The sequence below is a fragment of the Etheostoma cragini genome, chromosome 8, assembly GCF_013103735.1.
Source record: "Etheostoma cragini isolate CJK2018 chromosome 8, CSU_Ecrag_1.0, whole genome shotgun sequence".
NCBI classification, from domain to species: domain Eukaryota; kingdom Metazoa; phylum Chordata; class Actinopteri; order Perciformes; family Percidae; genus Etheostoma; species Etheostoma cragini.
Window position 1 is genome coordinate 17027188 of NC_048414.1, and position 23685 is coordinate 17050872.

Sequence of the window (23685 nt, forward strand, 5' to 3'; positions counted from 1 at the left end):
AAACTGTCTAGATACAGCTACCTAAAAAACTTATCAACTTTACAGAACACATCAAATGTGTATAAAACGTCCAGAAGGCAGCCATAAATCCACATTGACACTTCAAATCCAGCTGTTCACTTATACTATGTCTCCATCTAGTGGTAAGAAAGCTGTACATAGCATATAATCTTTCTCAAATCAGGGAGGTTGAATATGAAAGTGCATGCTGTGCACGTTATCTTACAGTAATGCATCAACTTAATGTTTATACTTGTATAATTGCTTTTGTATGATAATGTTCCTTACAGCATTAACTTGAACACTAAGTTAATGTTATCACAATTAACCAATTACCTACAAGCCAACACTAGAAAAAAGGTTGAGATTAAACACGTTTGAAAGATATAATGCATTTTGACTGTGGCATGTAAGCAATGTTAAAGGATGGTGGCATTAAACACCTTTTAAACTGTTTAAAAAATGGATCAAAGTACAAAATGAGTGTATTAATTTTTAGCTACTATGGGGTCAATTATTTCAATACTTACTTTCTTTGATGCAGTTAGGGTTAGGGTTATTTCTGCTCTTGTTTTATTGCCTGTTTTGCCAACATAAACTATATTGAGAAAGGAAATATTTAATATTAAATATGTATAAATAGGGTTAGGGTTAGGGTTAGGGTTAGGGTTAGGGGTTAGGGTTAGGGTTAGGGTTAGGGTTAGTATATTCAATATTAAATAAAAAAAGCATGAATAAATAAATAAATAAATTTGCCTTTGAAATACATCATGAAATAAATAAACGAGACAATAAAAACATAAATAATTACATAAATGTAAATATTCATGTAACAATAAATCAATTAGTCAAATAAATATATTAAAATGTTTTACTTTTAATTGTTATTTTATGGTACTTTTATTTCGTAAGTCCACGTTTATTTATTTCAAGAGACTTTTATTTCATAAATCCACATTCATTTCTTTCCGTGGACTTTTATTTCCTAATGCCACACTTATTGATTTCCCTCTCTATACATTTCTAATTCTTATATGCCAAACACATCCGTGGGCTCTACCCCGCACGCAGTCTCCTATTCTGGGGTAAATTAACCATCAAGTAGCACTGACCTGACGAATGTACCCAGCACAGTGACTTATTCTGCAGGATAACAAGACCACCAACTCCCGCTGACCTGACAGAGCACAGCAAGTTGTCGGTCGGTCAGTGTCCACTGTGGGTTGACACGGGGACTGCACATGTCCCCGACGCACCAAAAATTCCCTTTGGTCCTACAGCCCACAAGTCCGACATTCCATTGTTTCGACCAAACAGGATTTTGTGGATCACCTCCCATAACAGCAAGCAGGGGCAGCCCTATAGTGGGCAGCAGGACCCATAGGAGGTTTTCGGATTATTGAAAGGTCGTTGACCGTTGACGCAACATCAGCTGAGGTGTTGTTAAGTGAGCTAGCAGGGAAAACGACTGCTCCAATTTACATTAAACTGACCCCAAAAATTACCCCAATTACCCCAGAATAGGTGACTGTGGGCTGGGTACAGAGCACCGCAAACTGCCAGTCGTGTTGCCCCGTCAGGTCAGCGCTAGTTGGTGGTTCAGTTGCCCAGAGTAGGTGACTGTGCACTGGGTAGAGCCCCACAAGCTGCTGGTCGTGGTGCACTCTCACTTCACCAACCTTTTTTTTGTTCTTAATGTGAGAGACAGCCATGCCCCGTGATTTGCATATAAGAATTGGAAATATATAGAGGGAAATAAATAAATACTAATGTGGTATTACGAAAAAAAAGTCTACAGAAGTGAATAAATGTGGATTTATGAAATAAAAGTCTCTTTAAATAAATAAAAGTAAACTGATTGATTGATTTCTTCATTTTGAACCTGTAAATAAAGACAAAACATCAGAAAAAAAGTAATAAGAAAACAAACAACAAAAACCCAGTGAGGAAAATAAGTATTTGAACACCCTGCTATTTTGCAAGTTCTCCCACTTAGAAATCATGGAGGGGTCTGAAATTGTCATCGTAGGTGCATGGGCCTTGACATGTGCTGGTTTAAGTAGGGGGACCTTTCGTGCCGCATGATTTCAAACCATGACGTCTTAGTGTATTACCAACAGTAATCTTGGAAACGGTGGTCCCAGCTCCTTTCAGGTCATTGACCAGCTTCTCCAGTGTAGTTCTGGCCTGATTTCTCACCTTTCTTAGGATCATTGAGACCCCACAAGGTGAGACCTTGCATGGAGCCCCAGTCCGAGGAAGATTAACAGTCATGTTTAGCTTCTTCTATTTTCTAATGATTGCTCCAACAGTGGACCTTTTTTCACCAAGCTGCTTGGCAATTTCCCCGGAGCCCTTTCTAGCCTTGTGGAGGTGGACAATTTTGTCTCTAGTGTCTTTGGACAGCTCTTTGGTCTTGGCCATGTTAGTAGTTGGATTCTTGCTGATTGTATGGGGTGGACAGGTGTCTTTATGCAGCTAACGACCTCAAACAGGTGCATCTAATTTAGCATAATAAATGGAGTGGAGGTGGACATTTTGAAGGCAGACTAACAGGTCTTTGAGGGTCAGAATTATAGCTGGTAGGCAGGTGTTCAAATACTTATTTGCAGCTGTTTCATAGAAATAAATAGTTAAAAAATCGTACATTGTGATTTCTGTGTATTTATTTTTAGATCATGTGTCTCATGCACCTAAGATGACAATTTCAGACCCCTCCATGATTTCTAACTGGGAGAACTTTCAAAATAGCAGGGTGTTCAAATACTTATTTTCTTCACTGTAAAACTCAATTATTTCTGTTACTTAAAAACCTATATTTACACATGCAAAAAGGAGTAGGCAGAAGTAAAACTTATATACTCCTACCCCTTTAAATGGAATAAAAATACCATGAAATGATTAAAAGAAAAAACATTTATTCATTTATTTATGTATTTATTGCCTCATTTGTGTATTTCAAAGAGATATTTATTTGATTCATGTATTTACGTAGTATTTATTTTACGTATTTATTTAATAATGAATAAAGTGGTATTCCATACAGAAATATTAATGAGTAAAGCACAACCATGAAAAAACAGCAAGACACGTATGCATAAAAATATTGATCTAATTACACAACATGAGGCATTTCTGTAAAAGATATTTATCAGAAAACAACTTTTGTTTTGATATGGCTTTTATTGAGTAAGGCACATGGTAAAGTTAACTTTTAAAGTAAAAAAAAAAATATGTCATGGTCTTTTTAAATGCTTTTGAGTATATAAAAAACACTAAAACTGTTTTTGTGCGTCGCACAGTAAGTAGATTAAAGTACAGTTACAACATTGCAGTACAATTTAAGTAAAGTAGCTCACCAACAAGGAATGACCCAACTTTTCACTTGTTGACAACAAATAACTCAAACATCCAGCCATCAGCAATAAATCAATGACAACGGCTTTATAAAAAGATTGTGCGTATTCCGCTGTCAGAGATACAGCATCTTGAAGACAATTTGGATGAAGTATTCCAAGACACAAATAACATGTTTCAAAGAGTCCCTGACATAAGGATAGAAAAATTATATTTTCCTTTATTTACCACAAATGTCATGGTTATTATACAAAGAGATTAAAATAATGTTGGGTTGGATTTCATAAGTGCTTATCTAATGTGAGTGTCATTCTGACTATAATGACGTGTATACAAGGCAAGGTCCCTTACATAGACAGTATACTGACCAGTTGTGGAATGTAATGTACATTTACTCAAGTACTGTATTTAAGTACAGATAATGAGGTAAGGTAGGGATGTTTACTCAAGTCTTTACTTTTCATGCAATTTTCTACGTCACTACATACAGAGAAATATTGTACTTTTTACTCCAATACATTAGTCTGACAGCTATAATTACTAGTTACTTTACAAGTTAATAATACAACCGCCTAAGACTCCTTAAGACTTTAAGTACATATACCTGATGATACTTTTACTTAAATCAAATTTTCAAATTTTCAGAACTTTTACTTGTAACAGAGTATTTTTACAGTATGGTATAATTACTTTTACTTAAGTAAAGGATCTGAATACTTCTTCCACCACTGATACACTCTATGTAAGGGAACTCAGTCCAACATCTGGTTGAGTGTTTGTGCATGAGCAATAAGGCAAAAATATTCTTCAGGTTGACCTCTAAGCAGAGCCGGGCGCTATGATGGCGTTGTAAAAAACACTGTTTATACCAGGTTTTACGATGAAGACATTTAACATATGCAACTCATGATGTTTAATGCAGTGAGATGCATAGAAGCAATGTCAAATCTGTTGAGATGCTTTGTGTGCGTTTTCCTGTCTCTATGCACGTATTCCACGTGTCTGTATAAAAAAAATCTGCCTTGTTTATCTGAAGAGGTCATAGTCTGTCATTTGTTTGGAGGATCATCAAAAAACCTGATTGCACCTGACAAGGTTAAAATGAATAAAATATGATGTATTATGTCCTTAAACAATGTTGCATTTCTAAGTAGCTCAATATCAATTTCAAGATAAGCAGAAAATCCAGATTTCCAATGCAGAGAATCTTGATTTCACTAACTAATTGACAAGATTGTTGCATGGTAGCAGTGGGCTGACACCAACTCTCTTCGCACATTCGTTCTGCGGTGGAAAAAAGGCAAATACAAAGTTAAGTAAGCAAAATCTCAAGGCTTTTTCTTAAAGCAATAGTTTGACATTTTGGGAAATATGCTTATTGGCTTGCTGACAGATAGTTGAGAAGATTGCTAGCACTCTCATGTCTGTTCGGTAAATACAGTATGATGCTACTGCCCACAGCCACTTAGCTTAGCAAAGGCTAGCTGTGTCCATCTTTTCCAGTCTTTATGCTAAAATATGCTAATCAGCTGCTGATTGGACAACTTCATATCTAAGATACAGACGTGATAGTAGTATCTTGTCATCTTTGTTGTTTCAGACCCTGACCAGTTAGTTTTTGGGGTGAGTTTTTTGTACGCTCTTACCATGTAGTTAACAACATTGATGTGGTAGGGGATCCCACCCATCTCCTCACACTTCTTTATGTTCATCCTTTCTGGATCTCCAGCAGCCAAAACAGGGGTGTTTGGGTCAGCCTGCGTCAAAAAACAGCAGCAACTAAATGAAACTCAAAGCAATTATCTTACTTTGTTTAATTTACTTTGAAAATTATGAAACAGGGCTTAGTTGCCATCACTGGACATCCACATATCCCCTCCCCCAATCAGTCTTTATATCAACATTGCAGCAGTAGGCTCTACTCACAGGGTCCATCCCTCTGTGGATGGACAGCAGGTCTGACATCCTGTCGGCAAACCCAGGAGCAAAGTTCTCTGGGTTGATTGCAACAAAACACTGACCCTGAAAACAAAAAATAGGAGAAGCCAACACTGTCAACTGACCTAATTCAAACAGTAAAAAGGGTGTTTAGGGTAACTGTTCAGTAAAATGCTCCAACTCATTGTGGTGAAGCCACTTTGACTAGAGGACTAGACTGCAGCATCTACATCATAAAACCAGTGGGTTTTATTTTAACAGGCAGATGATGACGAAAAAAATAACTCAACTGCAAAGCCACTCAGGTTCTGTCAACATTAAATTGGATAAATATGGCGCCACACGACGTTTCAAGAATGTGTAAAAGTAAGTTTAAACCCTATTAAATTTCTAAGATTTATTTACCATTATTTACCATAAACATGCAGCGATCAGTTAAATGTAAAACATTTTCTTCCCATTTTTCAGTCATTTCACAGACAAGTGGGACAAGTGGTAGTTCTTTCTTTAAATGGGGTTAATATGTTTTCTAAAACTCAACCCAAGCCAAAAGTAAATAAATGAGTAACGTACCAGGTTGGCAACCCGGTCCGTTACTTTCCACGTGCGGACATGATTGCTGTACTGGGCACCGGCCAAGATACCACAGAACACCTCCACCATCATTCCCAGACCGAAGCCTTTGTACCCTCCTGAGGTCAACAACATGAACAGACATTATAAAACACACAGAAATGGACAGCTTTGAAATTTCTGTCAGAAAAACCGTGAAACACCAAGTTTAATTTTTTGCTGCTATTTTTTGATAGTCAGGCAGAGTAGGGTTGACATTAGAAACTGTGCAATTTTCCTTTATTGACAGATCATATGTGAGGATAGGGCAAGACAGGAGGATTATTTAAATGTATCTGACTGCAGAAAGAACAGTATAGCCTATATCATAAAATTATGTTTAATAACATGCAGAACAACAGAATGATGACCTGTGGCTTCACTGCCGCCGATGGGCACCAGTCCTCCTCCACTCAAAACTCTCTTAGGGTCGGTGGTCAGCTTGCCCTGGGCATCACAGCCCCAGCCCTCGGGGATGGGGTCTCCACTCCGTTCATAGAGCTCCACCTGTGCGCATTAAACATTGTGACATTGAGTAAGAAGCCTTTAACTATATATAGTGTTTCGAAACCGCAGTTACAATGTACTTTACAAGTGCATATTGTAGCATGAAATAAAACTAAAAATGCTTTTATAAAAAGACTTAAAATATTTCACTAAATCATTATGACTGTAAGTGGCCTCTTAACGCCTTGTTCAACCAGTGGCCACAGGGATTGTGCTTCTGGTAGTCAAATTGGTTTCAGAAAAACTGGTGATGAATTCATCTCCAAATCAACTAAGTTGGTATAAAATATAAATCAAGAACTCTAGTGCAGTAACCATAAATACATTTCCATTTTTAGATGTAGCTATGTTAGATTGGACAGTCATGTGGCATCAAACTAAAAACAGCTTGGGTCAAACGTCTCTCGGCAAGTTATGCTCTGTATGTAAGGCATCCTTGATGGCTTATTTGTATAAAGCTGGTCTTACCTTTCCAAGTGCTACTGCTGATGTGGCCATATCCAGAACAAAGCTGTCTCCGTCTTTAGCAGGCGCTGCCACGCTGATGGGGTTGGTCCCCAAAGTGCACTACAAACAGCATGATCACAGTATTAGAATGAGACAGACAGGTTGTTTATGGCATAAAGTACAGTTTCTTCTGTATATTTACCTCTTTACCACGTGTAGGAACCACCAGTGGGGATGTGTTGGTAAATGACATGCCCTGTGGTGGTCAGATTGTTATTAGACAAACAATTAGATCACATAGCACATTCAACTCCATTCCTAAAAAAAGGTCTATTTGTTAAAATTGAATTAATAAAAAGGCAGATAAACCTTTCACTCACGATCATGTTTTCCTTTAGCGCTTGCATTGAGTAGTATCCTGCAATGCCGTAGTGATTGGAACCTAAGACAGAAAAGTGCCATACAGTATTTTTATTGTGTTGCTAAGATTCGTTGACCAATAGTGAAATTAAATTCTTCTGATACTGAAAAGAGATTTCTCTGCAAAAAACATACTCACAACTTTCTTCCTTTCTCAAGTAAATCCTATTAATTGAAATCCAACGCACTTTGCACTCATCACACTACAGTGGTTTTGATTTCTCTTCTACCGCATTTAATAGCCTGTTACATAATACTATGCTTTCTCCATTCTACTAATATTTCAACAGTGAAGATAATCCCTTTCTCAAGGCTGAACGTTCAGTGTAATTAAACAAATACAGACCTGCATCAGACACCTGAGCATGTAACATCAGTTCACAGGAAACAAGAAAACCTGTTTATCCCGTGGGGGCACCTTGGCTAAATCACAATACATCATACAATTTAGGTTTTTATAGAATTGGACAGGTGCCGTTATGGCATTTCAAGTTTTAAAATCCTTCACCTACAATTGCAGTATCAGGATGTTCAGACTCACCATGTGCCACCACCCAGCCAATTCCAGCTTCTTTTGCCTTCTTAATGGCCAGTTTCATGCAGAAGTTTCCCACCACAGGACCCAGGAGGTTTTTCCCATCCACCAGTGCTGTGGCTGCACTCTCCTTTTCCACCACAGGCTCACCGTCCTTGGCACAGATCCCTGTTTGGATGTCCTTTACATACATGTCTGTCAAAAAGTATAGAGCCAGCAAGCAGAAACATTAACCATATTTCATACAGACTTTAAAAAATATCCAAATCGTGAAGTTAGCAGAGAGATTTGTTTTCATATGTACACTTACAATTCTAATGTACCTCATTAGGCTGCCATATTTTTCTAATACATTCCTTGTATACACATTATAGTGCATCAAATGTAACTGGTGATTAAGATTGTTTTTTAAAGTTTTTTAAAGTTTTTTAAATTGATTATTGCCTTCATATTGCGCTTTATAGTGTCAAAGTTTACAAAATGTTTCTTCTGTCCTACAACAGTTGTGCTACCACTTTTAAATCAAACAGGCAGATAAAATGATAAACTTCCAGTGCCCCACTGACCCATCCGGTTGAGTCCATGGCTGTAGTGTCCTCTGTGGTCTCCCTCCACCAGCACCTCGGCCAGGCTGCGGGCATGATGCGGCTTAGTGCCCACGGCTGTCATACAGTTCACAATGAACTTTTCCACCTCCAACTTGCTAATCAGACATCTGCAGAGAGTAAAAAATTATAATCTGACAATTACAAACTCATTATTATCATTAAGCAGCAGCAATGTTATAAATTGATTTGCATTTTAACAAGGGAAATATGTATTTGACCCCTCTTCAAAACGTGACTTAGTACTTGGTGGCAAAACCCTTGTTGGCAATCACAGAGGTCAGACGTTTCTTGTAGTCGGCCACCAGGTTTGATTACATCCCAGTAGGGATTTTGTCCCACACCTGTTTGCAGATCTTGTCCAAGTCATGCAGGTTTCGAGGCTGACGTTTGGCAACTCAAACCTTCAGATCCCTCCGCAGATTTTCTACGGGATTAATGTCTGACAACTCCAGGACCTAAGTGATTGTCATGCTGGAATACCCATCCACGCCCATTTTCAAAGTCATGGCCCCGTCCATCGTCCCTTAGATGCGGTGAAGTTGTCCTGTCCCCTTAGCAGAAAAACACCCCCAAAGCATAATGTTTTCACCTCCATGTTTGATGGTGGGGATGGTGTTCTTGGGGTCATAGGCAGCATTCCTCCAAACATGGGTTTGAGTTGATGCCAAAGAGCTCCATTTTGGTCTCATCTGACCCTAACACTTTCACCCCGTTGTCATTTGAATCATTCAGATGTTCATTGGCAAACTTCAGACAGGCATGTATGTGCTTTCTTGAGCAGGTGGACCTCGCACCAACTGTTGTCACTCTTCTCAATGGTCTTGTAGCCCATTCCAGACTTGTGTAGGTCTACAATCTTGAAATCTTTTACACAGGTAACGAGCTGAGATTAGGAGCACTCGCTTTAAGAGTGTGCTGCTAATCTCAGTTTTTTTACCTGTATAAATGACACCTGGGAGACAGAAATCTTTCTGATTGAGAGGGGTTCAAATTCTTATTTCCGTCATTAAAATGGAAATCTATTTATAACATTTTTGACATGTGTTCTTCTGGATGTTTTGTTGCTATTCTGTCTCTCACTGTTCAAATAAATCTACCATTACAATTATACACTGATAATTTCTTTATCAGTGGGCAAACGCACAAAATCAGCAGGAGATCAAAATGCTTTTTTCCCTCACTGTATCTCGAGACACTTTACAGATAGATTAGATCTAGACCACACTCTATAATTTACAGTTCTAGCGGTTACCTCCAGAGCAAGCAACTGTGCGACAGTGGTGAGGAAAAACTGCCTCTTAGGAAGAAACCTCGGACAGACCCAGGCTCTTGGTAGGCGGTGTCTGACGGGCCGGTTGGGGTTGAAATGAAGAGCAGCAATAATAGTCACAGTAAAAGATAATAGAACAGTGACTAAAGAAAAAAGTAGTTTGTAGTAGTTTATGGCATAGCATGACACTGTGCGGCATTACAAGGCACAGCAGAGTATAGCAGGGCACTGCAGAGCATAGCAGGATGTAACAGGGCATCGCAGGACGTGTAGAAGGACCACAGCGACAGCTGCTGATTTTGGAGCCTCCCTACACTGCATGACTGCAGTGCAGTAAAACATTAAAAGTTGAAGAAACATTATGCTTTAGTGAGTAATGAGTAGGACAATATGTTGTACCATGCTCATCCCTTATGCCTGTTGTTATTGTTAAATTCCTCTGGCCTAATGTAGCTGCAAATCAAATGTGACTTTGGCAACTCAGAGCCAGAAAAGAAAATCATGAACAAAGTCAACAAAATTGTTTTTTGGGCTGATTGTTGTTGCTGTTTGCTTTTGTTCTTTAAACCAACATTTGTATAAGACAGAACAGAACAGAACAGAACATAACAGAGAGTCTGACTTTTGGCCTACAAAACAAAGGTAAGCCAAACCTATTGCAATGCTGCCCCACCAGAGTCCTGGAGTGGTGAACCCTTTTTTGGCCAAAATGTTATAGCATTTGACACGGACAGCCCAATGCTAATTCAAAGTTTGAAGTCCATTTTTGCAACAGTGATTTCACAACATGTTACTATATAGATAATGTAGGTCATGACAGTTAAGTTCTGATATTACATTAAATAGTTACTGCAGATTCTGATGGTGAAAAAAATGAAAATGTAAACTTGAACCTTTCTGTTGCCCACTATTAAAGGGGTTTGTTTGGGGAGTTATTCCTTCTCCTTTCCTTTCTCCTATCCTGTATGTGAAAAAGGACAAAGGGTGTTGTATGCTGTGCAGATTGTAAAGCCCCTTGAGGCAAATGTGCAATTTGTGATATTGGGCTGTATAAATAAAACTGACTTGACTTGACTGTTGACAGCAGTTTTGAGCTGTGTGAATGTAAACCGGCAGGACTTTACGTACCAGATAATGTTTTGGAAAAATTGTTAGTCTCTCTGTGTCACGCTATAAACAGTGGTGTCACTGGCTCTGTTTGTTCCACAGCTCATCCGCATTAAACCCCTCAGGAGCCGCATTACTTACACAGTAGGTTTAACAGTGTGAAAGGGTGGGCTGACATGGTTGGCATGGGCAGTGCACTAACACATGAAACAGTCAAAGTAAGAATAGCCATTAATATGCATTTAATTATTGGGGGAAAAAAATGTGATCTGATAGAAGTGGAACTGTAATATGCCTGACTAAATGAACAGCACACGGTCTCTCAATCAGTTACAGATACAAAGAGTTACATCATGGCAGAGTAAAGATTGTTGAATGGAACAAAAACTTTTGAGCAGAGATCACAATGACAAAGTACAGATAACACAATTTTTATATTCATGTAAAACGTTATGACTCGCTGTGGTAAAACAAGTTTGAACAACTAATGAGAACAAGATTAATCCTTAAATCACGCATGTGTTAACATTGACTGAACACATCTATAATGATGAGGTCTCAAAGTGTTTTCTGATCTGTAATGCTTAGCACATACCATTCTACTCCCTGTCTCCTTTCTCTTTTTCCTTATTCTCTACTGCATCTGTGTTTTTTCATTGTACTCTGTGGTATTCTGTGGTCAGAGAATGGAACGGTTTGTAATGAAACCATTATTGAGTCCAGTTATGGGCTTTGGGCAAGCTGCCTCTATCTGGTGATTGGATGATTTTCACTTCCTTTCCAAAATAACATTGTGTTGTGTTCAAACAGCCCTGTTAAAAAACAGCATCTGATGCCAGTCATCAAATCTGCCCCACAGAAATTGTACCAGGATGTTTATAGTTAGTTTTAAAGAAAGAGCATTTCACTGTGAGACAAACAACTCATGTTCACACATTCAGACTGAAAGCTACAAGATCTCAAGAACAACATATATGATTTCTCAAAACTCATCTGAGACATCAACCTCTCCAACAAGTCACTGCCACAATAAAAAAGTTCTTGTGGAGACAAGTTTGGAAAAGTTGTTCTTCAGCTGTTGATCATGAAGAAACCTGCATGAATGAAGCTATTGCACAAACAAGGGCTCACAAGGACACTGAGTACACCAACAGTCGCCCAACCCCTCCCTTCACTAATTGAAAACACACTATGTCTGCTTCAGTTTAAATACAGCAAAACTTGTACACTTGTCCTTAAATGCCCTCTAGAATTTTGATGCCCTAAATCATGAAACTTTCTTATTCACTAGAGTCTAAGGATAGAGGGTATTGTGTGCCCCTTGAGGCAAATTTGTGATCTGTGATATTGGGCTCAATTGATCGAGATCAATACCATTCTTATGTCTGTAGGCTAAATAAAAAACTACTGCTAGTAGCAGATTAGCGTAGCTTTGCATTGAGACTGGAAAGAGGAATAAACATCTATTCTTGCTCCATTCAAAGGTAATACAAATTTACCTTCCAACCAATCTAAAGCCCAATCTACATATTCTATATTCTTTGTTAAATCTGTACAAACCAAAATGTAAAAAAAAAAAAATTGTTGTTTTGACACTTCTATTTCTTGGCAGAAACCCGTAACCTCCTGAAGCCTCCACTGGTTACCGGTCCTAGTGTAGAAATCCTCTGGTACATAATCCTAACTAAAACCGCAAATTGACATTTAAACACTTCTTTTTTTTGTAAGGATTAAACAAACAAGATAAACCATGTAAAATGTTGGTCTTCAGAGATGCTGGTAGGTTTATTTTGTTGCCCCTGGACAGAACCAGACTAGTTGTTTCCCCACGCATCCTGTATTTGTGCTATGCTAAGACAAGTGGCTGTTTGTTTCAGCTAAATATTTACCCAATATGGGTGGCATCAATCTTCTCATCCAACACTCACCAAGAAAGCGCATGTGTAAAGTCTAATTCCCGAAATGTCAACTATTCCTTTAAAGGATTACCTACACATAGTTTAGGAGTTGCCATAAATTCAGCAGAAGGTCAAGTTAACATTTTGAGACTTCACTACCACATACATCATCATATAAGGAAATCAATGACATTTACTTGCTGTTTTCATTTTACCAATGCTACACCTCCCCCTCATTGTCTATGTTTAATAAACAGCATGGACTTCTGATGTAAAAAAAACTTCCCCTCTGCCTCTGCCTCTACCATAGAGGGCATGTTAGCTGGATTCAGGAGTTCCTCAAAGTGCTCCTTCCACCACCCTATTACCTCCATAGTTTAGGTCAACAGCGTCCCATCTTTACTCTACACAGCTTGGATGGTTCCCTGCTTTCCCGTCTTGAAGTAGCGAACGGTTTTCCAGAAGCACCGTGGTACCGTCCTTCTCCATGTCTTCTCCAAAATTCTGCTAACACCAGCTGCTTTGCCTTTTTCATGGGAAAGGCTGCAGCTTGCAACTGCCTCTGGATCCCTCTGGGATAGCATATCCCGGAAAGACTCTTCTTCTTCTTCTTCAGTTGGACGGCTTCCCTAACCACCGGTGTCCACCAAGGTGTTTGTGGGTTACCACCCCTTGAGGCACCTAAGACCCTAAGACCACAGCCTTCCACCACAGCTTTAACAATGAAAACTTTAAACATTGTCCACTCTGGTTAAATGCCCCCAGCCTCCACAGGGATGCACGAAAAGCTCCACCGGATGTGTGAGTTAACATTCTGTCGGCTTGGGGCTTCCTCCAGACGTTCCCAATTGACCCACACTACCCGTTTGGGCTTACCAGGTCTGTCCATAGTCTTCCCCCATCCCCTGACCCAACTCACCATCAGATGGTGATCAGTTGACAGCTCCACCCCTCTCTTCACCCAAGTGTCCAAAACATACGGCCTCTGATCAGATGAAACAGTTATAAAATCAATCATTGACCTTCGGCCTAGGGTGCTCTGGTACCAAGTACATTTATGAGCATCCCTATGTTTGCACATGGTGTTTGTTATAGAACATCCATGACTAGCACAGAAGTCAAACAGCAGACAACCACTCTGGTTTAGATCGGGGAGGCCGTTCCTCCCGATCACACTTCTCCACATATCTCCATCATTGCCCATGTGTGCACTGAAGTTCCCCAGCAGAACTATGGAGTCCCCAACTGGAGCCCCATTCAGAACTTCATTCAAGGTCTCCAAGAAGGCCAAACACTCCAAACTCTTGTTTGGTGCATTTGCACAAACAACAGTCGGGGCCTCCCTCCGGGCAGGGTCACTCCCTCGCTCGTGCTCACTCATAGGGTTTTTGAACCATTCTTTATTGCAGAAATATTGCATATAATATATTTTATGAAATCCAGAATGGACCACATTTAGGTAGTGAGCAGATCCCAGTGGGAACTTAGGAAATGTCTTATCTGAGAAAGAGGTGAGAACACTATGTATGATTACTTATAAAGAAAAGGAGACAGGGATGAGGGAAAACTTTGACAAAGGTGGCATGATGGATGTTTGAGACACTTTTCAGATTTGCCGGTACCAAGGAAAATCTTCACTGGTCACATTAAGGCCCCCATAGTGTTTGTTTAGGCACTACATAGCCAGTAAACGTCATTGTGGCATTTCAAAGATTGCTTTCAAAGTTGCCATTGTCCCCACCATTCCTTCTTGATAATATTTTTACATAGAAGAAAGAGAGCTGCACAGAACTGACTGAATTATCTGACAATGTAGGATAAAAGGGTGAACTATGTGTTTACGTATCCAGTGTTTATTGGACAATGTGGAATCAATTAGACAGGTATAAAAGAGTAAACACAAGTCTACCGGCTTTAAAATGTTAACTGCAGTCTGGAAAAAAACTTGACCGGCAGACTGTTTGAAATGTTTTATGAGACTGTGTTGTGTTGTTTGGTTGTAATACATGTTCAAAAGTCTCCTTATGAAACAGTATTGACAATGAGCAGACTATCTTACTGAAATAAAATAAATTGAATTGAACTGAGGTGTGATGGGATTAAATATGACATGGTCAGTTAGGTGGAAGGGGTCTATTGAAAATTGCACATGTATAAAATAAAAGTACATAGCAGTATCACAATAGGAAAGTAGGGAGAGTAGGGGAAATAGTCTTCTCTATCACAAGTGTACATTCAAAAACTTACTCAAGTAAAAGCACAATAGCTTACCATACGATATACTTAAAAGTACTCATAATGCAGAAAGCAAAGCTCCTTACTAAAGTAGCCTATTGTACAAGTACCGCAACATTTTAAAGGTCCTCACTTTACTTAGTTACTTTATTGCAAGTCTATACATCTTATCCGAGCCTTTAGCTGCAGCCCCATCCCTGTGGAACACCCTGCAGATATCCGAAATGCTACATCCCTAGACAAAAAACTCCTGGAACACACAGCCTACAACCTTCATTAGCTTAAACACAGTAAATTACAGTAAATATGTAAAGGGTCCTTGGGTTTCATGAACTGTGCTATATAAATAAAAGTTATTATTATTAGTATTATTATTAGCCTATTCTTATTCTTATTATTAGTTTTTCCCCCTGTCAGTTAGGCTATTGTTGCGTCATGCAGCTCATTCATGCACCGATTGACTTTAAATGATTTTATGTCATTGTGGACCAGATCTGACTCCTTACCTGCTCATGTTGACTTTCCTTAAATCCTTCAGGTCCAAGTTTGGTCGCGCTGCGCTCTGGTGATCTGCTGGTCTCTATAATCCACGGAGACGTAGACCTCTTCCAGCCCTGAAGTGTTAGGAAACGCTGCAGCGTTGTCAAAATATGACAAGTAGTCTGTATTTCTATCTGAGGGCGTGTTGGAGGAAAGTTTATGCGCAACATCACACAGACCTGTACTAGCCAGGCAAGTTCTTGGCGGTATGTTGTGATGCTTCATTTTTTTTGACATGATCTGAGAATGTACTGTGTGCCCCTTGGCAAAAATAACACCGTAATATTAACACATAGATGTCTACTGTTTATCAAGAGGCTACACTGTTCTTGGTTTACTGGAAATCTATTGTAATGCACTTATTTTCTTATCTTTCGGATGGAGTGTCACTGTCTCGATTAAACCTTTCTAAATTTGTCACTTTCTACAAATGATTTAAAATAATAATAATAATAATAATAATAATAATAATAATTATAATAATTATAATCATAATAATAATAATAATAATAATAATAATAACATGGATTCACCCCAAAAAAAAAGTTTCCTCTCCAACAATATAAGTATAAAAGTGCAATTATTAATTACCCGGCATTATATGGGACTTTAACGAGTTAAATATGATGTATTCCTGAGGGATTTTCCATAATCCGAAAGGATTATTTTGTAAACGAATAAATCTACAAATTGACAAGAGATGCTGGCTTTAGAATATGTGAGAAAAACAATAAAACTTTGCCTCTGTTGATGAAGCTCAGTTTCTAGTTACGAGTCCTTGACAGGATAGTCTGTTTGAGAAGCAAAGTAAATCCCTGGTGTTTGTAACCGTGGAGCTTGTAACCAATGGGAGCATGATGGCTTTAGGCTAAGGTGTAGTCAGTGACGTCAGAAAGAGAGATAGAAGATCAGGGGGGAAATGACACGTTGCTCCCTCTAGTGATATAAATATGTCTTTGATTAAATGTTTTGTTGTAGTTTTCTTTTAGAGATGCTGCCAACTTGATTATTATATATAGGATACACAATGTAATTAATACACAGTATTTGTTTTCTAAATATAATGTTCATCATAAAAACGTATCACTAACGGCAGCCTTTATGTCACTGTCCTGCGAATTTTACAGCTGAAGATCCCTGTTGGTGCCTTTCTTGTTTAGTCTAGCAGGCCACAAGGGGTCAGCCACTCACTGGATTTGGAAGTGCATTTCAAGTGACTAAGAGTCAAGTGCATACAGTAAATAATCTAAGCTTTGTAGACATTCACTCCACATAGCAGAAACATGATTCTAAAAACATAACACAGATTTTGGGAGTCTTGTGCAAGCTCACATTTGGCACCAAAGCTGCTATAATGAACTGGCTTCATGTTTGTCATCCTGTAATTTCTGAGAAAGAGAAAGGTGAAAGTAAAATAGGTCTCATTTTCTCTGAAGTTTACAAAATAATTTAACTGGTTGTGGAACAGTTTGTACTTCAACAAACTTTGACCTAACAAATAAAGCTCTGAAAACACTCTAAAAAAAAATAGAGGCAGTGAAGCATGTTGTTTGTGTTTTACCAGTGTTGTAATGTAGGTCTGTTTTTGATGTCTCTGACTTCACATGCCTTTGGAATGGGAACCAGTTTAACTACTATAACACTCACCTATGAACACATTTATTTAAATTCACTAAAATCTTCTGCTTTTACTCACCTCCTCTGTGTTTTTATTGACAAATCCCTGCACAACATGCAGCTAATAAAAAGACAGATGCTCTATAAAATAGAGAACTTTCTTTTGTATAACAGCCAAGTCATTTAACCAGTTTCTAATAAAAATGGGAAAAACGTAGGAAAATGTCAGTACCATATACCCTATGGTAGTGACAGAAGATCCCAAAGGCAACTTATATATATGAAGTGTCAAAATCTAATATACAGACAATATTTACTAAGCACATTCATAAACGCCTGAAGATAACAAATATTTTATCTACTAAGTGGCTTTGCACTTGTCAGGTCGCCATGTTAAGTAAAAATATGTTCCCATTGACTTGCTAAATAAAATAAAACCCTTTCCACATAGGATACTCCATGAGCTTTCCTCTTGCACCATCTTGTGTGCAGTGTCAGCTTTGCACACAATATACAGTATTTTAATCACAGTATCACAATAGGCTCAAAGAAAATCAGCAGTTTATCCAATGTGTTGAAAAAGCTATGTCATTTATACGGACAAGAAGCTGGATATCATAATGCTGGTTGTTGTTTTTGGGACATTTCAAAATGTGCTCTGAAATTAGCTTTATAATGGATTCAGTCACGTCCAAATAAGAACCAAGCGTCAAATTGTCTTAGTCAGAAAGATTTTTCAGGTTAAATTAATTAGGATTTAGACACAAGATGGGGTTAAGGAAAACATGTTTCTAAACATTTTAGTGTATTTTAAAATTATACATTAAAATCCCTAAAAATGGAGTTTGTATATCAGTAAACAGCCTAAACATTGTGCTGACCAAAATGGACCAAAAGTGAACTAACTGCATATTTAATGTGATTAAACTCTATGATTGAGTCTAGTTTTGGCTCACCAGTAGGAATGACTGTTTCAGCCAAGGTTGAAGAGTAAGGAGAGTTTGTTGAACCTGGCTTACACCATGCCAAGTGTAATAGTCCTTCCTGCATATATATACACACACAGTATTCCTCTAGCTTCCCCAGGCCTCAGAGGAACAGCTCCCCAGAAAGAGCAGTGAGAAGTGAGCGCCCCCTCCCTCTGCAGTGCCAGCTCCTAGCCTGTAATTCTCCTCGTCTCAGACATCTGTATGCATTTCTCTCCGACCACAGGAGGAAAATAGAAATTTTGGAAGCTAGAGGCTATGATTTGGGTGCGTATAAATAAAGTTGCGAGAACAGGAGAGGCAGCTAATATGATAGAAGTCCAGAGGGTGGGAGGTCTGGAGGAGCGGGACACCCAAGTCATCAAAGCAAGAGACGAGGAGCAGGGGGACAAATCGGGCCTCTGATGGTTTTCTGTAGGACATTCAGATTTAGTCTCTGTATTGTCAAGGGCATCTAAGATGGTGTATTTAACATACCTTAAACAAGTACAAGTGGGATTATCTGCTATCAAATCTGCCTTGATATACATGCCTGCCCACCATTTTTATGGGAATATACTAGTTCCACTCTTTAATAAATACACAAGCGTTTCTGTCCAGTTATAGCATTACAGTACATCAAATGAAAACTTATTTTCTTGTCTGATGCATGATTTTAAACGTATTTCTGGTGCTATATCTCAAACATACAGTATTTCTATGGGCATGTCATACGTGGCGTCTTTGAAAGTCTGATCCTAAAGGTGGAACCAAGCAGTAAAGCACATACATTGGGTCAGGCTACAAACTAACCATCCAGCAAAGGCCTAACAGAAAATGGCAAGTCATCTGCAATAATTCCTCAGACTGAGAGCAGATTGAGGGGAAATGACCCGTCTCATCCCATTGCAGGCCTCTCCATTGCTGCTGACTCCTCTGTAGTGGTCTGCCTGGGCGGCCCTGCCTTACAACCAAGGGCACACTTAAACAGTTTCCAAAAATGGGATGCTGTGTATATAGTATGAACAGCAGCAGGCTCACAGCTGGGATGAAAACAACCATGCCTTGCCTGTTCCCTCAGACCCGCCCCAGAATCAGACCTATGAAGCCCAAAATCATCACTTTAAAATTGGGTGTAGATTCAGCAGTGCAACCACAACAGCCATTTGAACGGAAACCTCTTCATCCCCGTGTTCATTAAGAGGAGATCTGAAAATGACCTGGAAATTGTAATATTAAGTTTTTGATAAAGTAAGAAAAAGCACCATGTGAAAAATAAAATAGGAGACGTATGTGTTTTTCAATGCAATACTGACTTAACAGTATCTGGTTTATTTAGCTCACTCGCAGGAGGTTAGCAACAACATGATGTAAAATTAGAAAACTCAACACAACAAAATACTAATAAAAATACTAAATAACCAAACAGATGTATTTTGTAATAGTAAGAATATTTGAAAAAAAAAGAAAAGAAAAAAAAAACTGCTGAAGAAGAAAAATAAGTGACTATCGATGGGAGGTGAATGTTGATTGTCCTTTGTCAAGTGGCTTCTCATTATCGTGACATTCAGACTTTGGCTCCACAGCACTCTGTTCTTAAACCCTTTCTACCCTGACGAGAGATCATTTCAGCTGTCATCAAAATTTCTACTCAACACAAATACAATAAATAACAACGAAAAGGATCCGGAGGAGCCGCTTGCAAGTCGTTCTTCGGTCTGTTTGTTCCCCTCGTCTCCATTTCAGGCTGTTCGGTCTTTGATCAACTTAACCTTTCTACTGAGCATATCTGGGAGACTTCCATGTGTAAGCTGAACTCCCTCAAATACTGACATGACAACGAGGGACCAATACTGATCTCCCACAGCGCTCACAATACTAATTCTGATTAAATGTTGACACACAAGTATCAAACCGTTGTGCTGACTGAACATTAACTTTTATCATTCATTTTAGTTCAATGGTCCCAAAGTTTTTTTTTTCAATTTTTTTTCATGTGTAACTCTCAGATAATAGTTGAATGTCCTGTTTTAGCCTTTAATTTGTAATACCAGCGTTAGTACTGGTGCACCACAGAGAAGATATTCCTGTAATACACAAAACAAGGCTTGCAATTCACCAGTAAGGATCATTTTAGTGCTGAGCAGATTTTAGCCCAGCACAGGTCCTGATTTCCATGGAGATTTCCTTTATTGCTTGGCTGAGACTGGCTAATATTCTTAAGAGCTATTATGTCAGCTAACCGTCATCTGCTGCATCCTATCAAATACCCTCTCCCGGTTAGTGTGCATGGGGTGCCTTTGTGTGATTTTTGTTTTGTTTTTATTTCTCTCTCACTTTGCCTCCATTTACCAACTGAACAGTTTCATGAAGTTTTGGAAGCCGTCCTCTCCGAAGAAGTCAAAGGAGCCCTCGGACGTGCCCAGGTGGATTAGCAGGAGGACGAGCAGGACGACGGCCAGAAGTGGAATCAGCAGGTTCCAGCCGGCTGCCAGGATGTTGTACCACTTAGCCTTGTCTGAGCACTCTTGGGCCAGCTGCAGGTTGCCCTGAGTCTTCTGGTCCCGGGCCTACACAGGGACAGGGACACACACACACACACACTAGATGTAACCACTGCAGTCAGTATTAACTCATACAGAAATGAAGAATCAATATGTTTCATAATGGCTTTAAGACGGTTAAATACAATAAAGCTTTGACTCTACTGAATGGTCCAGCAAAATCTTTCTAGAGACAATTTATTACATAAAGAACAAAATTGCTTGTGTCTACACCCTTGTATGCTGTAAATAGTCCAAGGAGGAGGGAAAACAATAGCATGAAATAATGTTCAGTTGTGTCTCTTTTTACAACCAGTTCATCACAGCTTGTCCCATAATTCACAGTTTTTAGAGCGCAGATCCAAGGTTGAGCGAGGGTGGAGTGATAGGACATCCTTGAGCTGCTTGTTAGTGTATCTTTATATTTTGGAACAGACCAGGCAGAGTCTTTTCCCAGCACTCTAATTTCCCGTGAGTACTTGCCTATTAGAAGGATGCCGATTACACCATTTTTAACTCCCTAGACGAGCAGCCAGTCACCGTCTTTAATTTGGGTGGTGAGCCAACACTAGGCCTGTGATTCAGGCACACAGATGAAAGATTCAAAAAATAATAATACCTCAAATAAAAAGGGTATCCACACCCTTTAGTGGGGAGTTTATTTAGAAACCTTGTTATTCTGGTAATCACAGTTATTTCAATCTTGCTTTGCACATGGCATTTTCATGGATCTTCGAGCCGTCTTTTAGTGAGAAAAGGTTTTGTTGAGGTTTACGTTTCTGTTTCTACTGTGAAGAGCAACCCACACTTGCACTGTGTGTGCCATCTGACAAGTGACAATAACAGGTCTCGACCATGTTTAAAACATTCTTATTTTTCCATTTCACAAAAAAATACATTTCTGGCGCTCTAAATCCAGCCATGCCAAATTTTTCCCTGAACTTGACAAGAAATGCTGAGGTCCTTCCTGCTCCTTTAGAAAGTATACTGTAGTGTACACAACATGTCCACTGTTTTAAAGCCATCCTTGCCAGCTAGACCCATCCTTGTCTTTTTTTTGCCAAACTCACATTACAGAAGGCATTAAATCCTCTTTCCCTCCCCAGATTAGGCTGCACCACAGTACCGCTAATACAATCATACATTATGCTGTATAATGTTTACCAATTCAAAATTGTTCTCTATTAGGTCAAGTATATTCCAGTGTTTCTACCCTACCAGTAAACAAAATTAAAAAAAAAAAAGTCAGTTCATGAACATTAATAAAGCTTTGAGTTACAATGAATTGGGAAGGCTTCAATATAGTTTTTTTTTTATTTATTAATTAATATAACAGTGTCAAATGAAACCATTTTCACATGACAATGAACAATGGCTTGGCCTTTGAAATGTTGGAAATTGCTATAGAGAGAGAATCCTTTAGTCATTGCTTGGACATCCTATCTTAAACATAAATACACGCAGCCTCATCCTATCTTCTTCCTTTTGACATTTTCAGTTTATTTCTTGGATGTTGAATGAGTCATAAAAACGGTCCAAACTGTAACTTCCAAGTAATGTGTGGCACAAAAGTGAAAAATAAAAGAGAACAAGATCTCACCTTGATGGAGTAGACGAGAGCCATGAATCCCAGGCAGCAGAAGTTAACGTACAAGGTGTTGCACAGCGACCAGATTAGATAGTCCCGGGGAGCATTCTTGCAAGTGCTGCCCATGTTCACCACGGTGGATCCGGCTGGTTTACGGGCAGACTTACAGTTGGTGAGCGGGGTGCAGTCTGAGGGGAAGTTGTATGAATGGTTGTCCATGATCAGCGTTTAGACAGAAGATCCCCGGCTATGGGTGAATAGGTCGGTTTGCGAACTGGCGAGCCTTCCAGATGCTTGAGCACAGTCCCTCTTTGGAAAGTAGTGCCCCCTTTGTGTGGGAGACTTATAAAGGCCCATGAAGAGGGAGGTGACCGGGAGAGGACGCATGGGCCGGGTCCTTTAATATACAGCAGGTCTGTCATTTTGTGGTCAGGCCTGAGAGAGACTGAAATAGAGATACAGCTAGACAGAAAGCTGCACGAGCAAGAAGACAGAAAAAGAGAAAGGAAAGACATGCATGGGAGCAGTGCAAGGTCTCTTCAACTAAAGTACCCGTCTCCTCAGCTTTCAGGTCCTGGTGGTTTGGGCAGGTGGTTGAGTTGGGTGGAGGCAGTAGAGGACAGTGGAGGCAGGAGGTGTAGTTCAAAAGCCTTTGAAGCTGTTGAAGAGTTCAGAAGTGCTGTCTGGCAGTGGTGTGTTTTCTGGAATTGAGTGAGGGCAAAAAAGTCATGTTTTTACAACACTTTTGTAAAAGACAACAATTGTAAAATGATTTGATTGCCTCAGTTTCAACACCTAAAATAAAACTTGCCATAAAGCATCCTGTCTGAATATTGTTTTTATTTAAGGTATTGTTGAAAAAATCAGTTGACTAAATTGTGAAGGTGTCACATTGGACTCTGATAAATGATAATATATTATGCATTTTCACTATTTACAGACAAAACAACTAATCTATGAATTATGAAAAATGTTTTAAGTTAACACAGAAAACACGTTATTGTTGGCATAGACATCCTGGATATGAAGGAATTTAGTTCTGCTTTGAAATGTTCTATGTTCAAAGACATTGGGGGGGGGGGAGGAAAAAAAAAAGCATTAGCAGAGGATGGTTTCGATCCATCGACCTCTGGGTTATGGGCCCAGCACGCTTCCGCTGCGCCACTCTGCTGATTTTGACACAACCAAACAAAACATAATAAATTATTGGTAATGTAGGTATGCCGTATGCAATAAGTGAATACGTTTTCATCATCAGGTAAACCCCATCTGATAGACCGTTGAATAAATGGACCAACAGATCCCGTTGTTCAGGACGACCAGTGAAGGAAAATAGATGCACTTTTCAGGCGATAGCTGAGCGTTACTGCGCAGCCTCCAACTGAGCTTGACAACAGATATGACGTGGGCAAGACATTTCAAACAAAGTAAAATGAAATGACCCGATTACCGAACAACGGGTGCTGAGCGCGGAAAGGGGTAAGGTCATAGGCATAGA

At 39.2% G+C, this 23685-nt stretch overlaps 2 protein-coding genes and 1 non-coding gene across 4 annotated transcripts; all 3 read right to left on the bottom strand.

Annotated features, from left to right (window-relative positions):
• Positions 1-4223: 4223 nt before the first annotated feature.
• Positions 4224-15688, bottom strand: LOC117948448 (uncharacterized oxidoreductase YjmC-like). The gene is made up of 11 exons (XM_034878077.1): positions 15441-15688; positions 8383-8531; positions 7823-8011; positions 7242-7303; positions 7064-7117; positions 6883-6981; positions 6279-6414; positions 5869-5987; positions 5284-5379; positions 5004-5114; positions 4224-4641 (listed from the first exon to the last, which is right to left on the bottom strand). The coding sequence occupies exons 1-11, from the start codon at positions 15446-15448 to the stop codon at positions 4579-4581; spliced, it is 1086 nt and encodes a 361-aa protein (XP_034733968.1). The 5' UTR covers positions 15449-15688; the 3' UTR covers positions 4224-4578.
• Positions 15689-19352: 3664 nt separating this feature from the next.
• Positions 19353-22880, bottom strand: ifitm5 (interferon induced transmembrane protein 5). 2 transcript variants are annotated; one of them, XM_034878095.1, is made up of 3 exons: positions 22740-22880; positions 22200-22632; positions 19353-20626 (listed from the first exon to the last, which is right to left on the bottom strand). In XM_034878095.1, exons 2-3 carry the CDS (start codon positions 22404-22406, stop codon positions 20405-20407), a joined length of 429 nt encoding a protein of 142 aa, XP_034733986.1. In that variant the 5' UTR covers positions 22407-22632; positions 22740-22880; the 3' UTR covers positions 19353-20404. The 2 variants fall into 2 exon arrangements, with proteins under 2 accessions (XP_034733986.1, XP_034733985.1); XM_034878094.1 differs by having other exon boundaries at positions 22200-22874.
• Positions 22881-23286: 406 nt separating this feature from the next.
• Positions 23287-23358, bottom strand: trnam-cau. The gene has a single exon. It is a non-coding gene; the product is annotated as a tRNA-Met (tRNA).
• Positions 23359-23685: the final 327 nt, after the last annotated feature.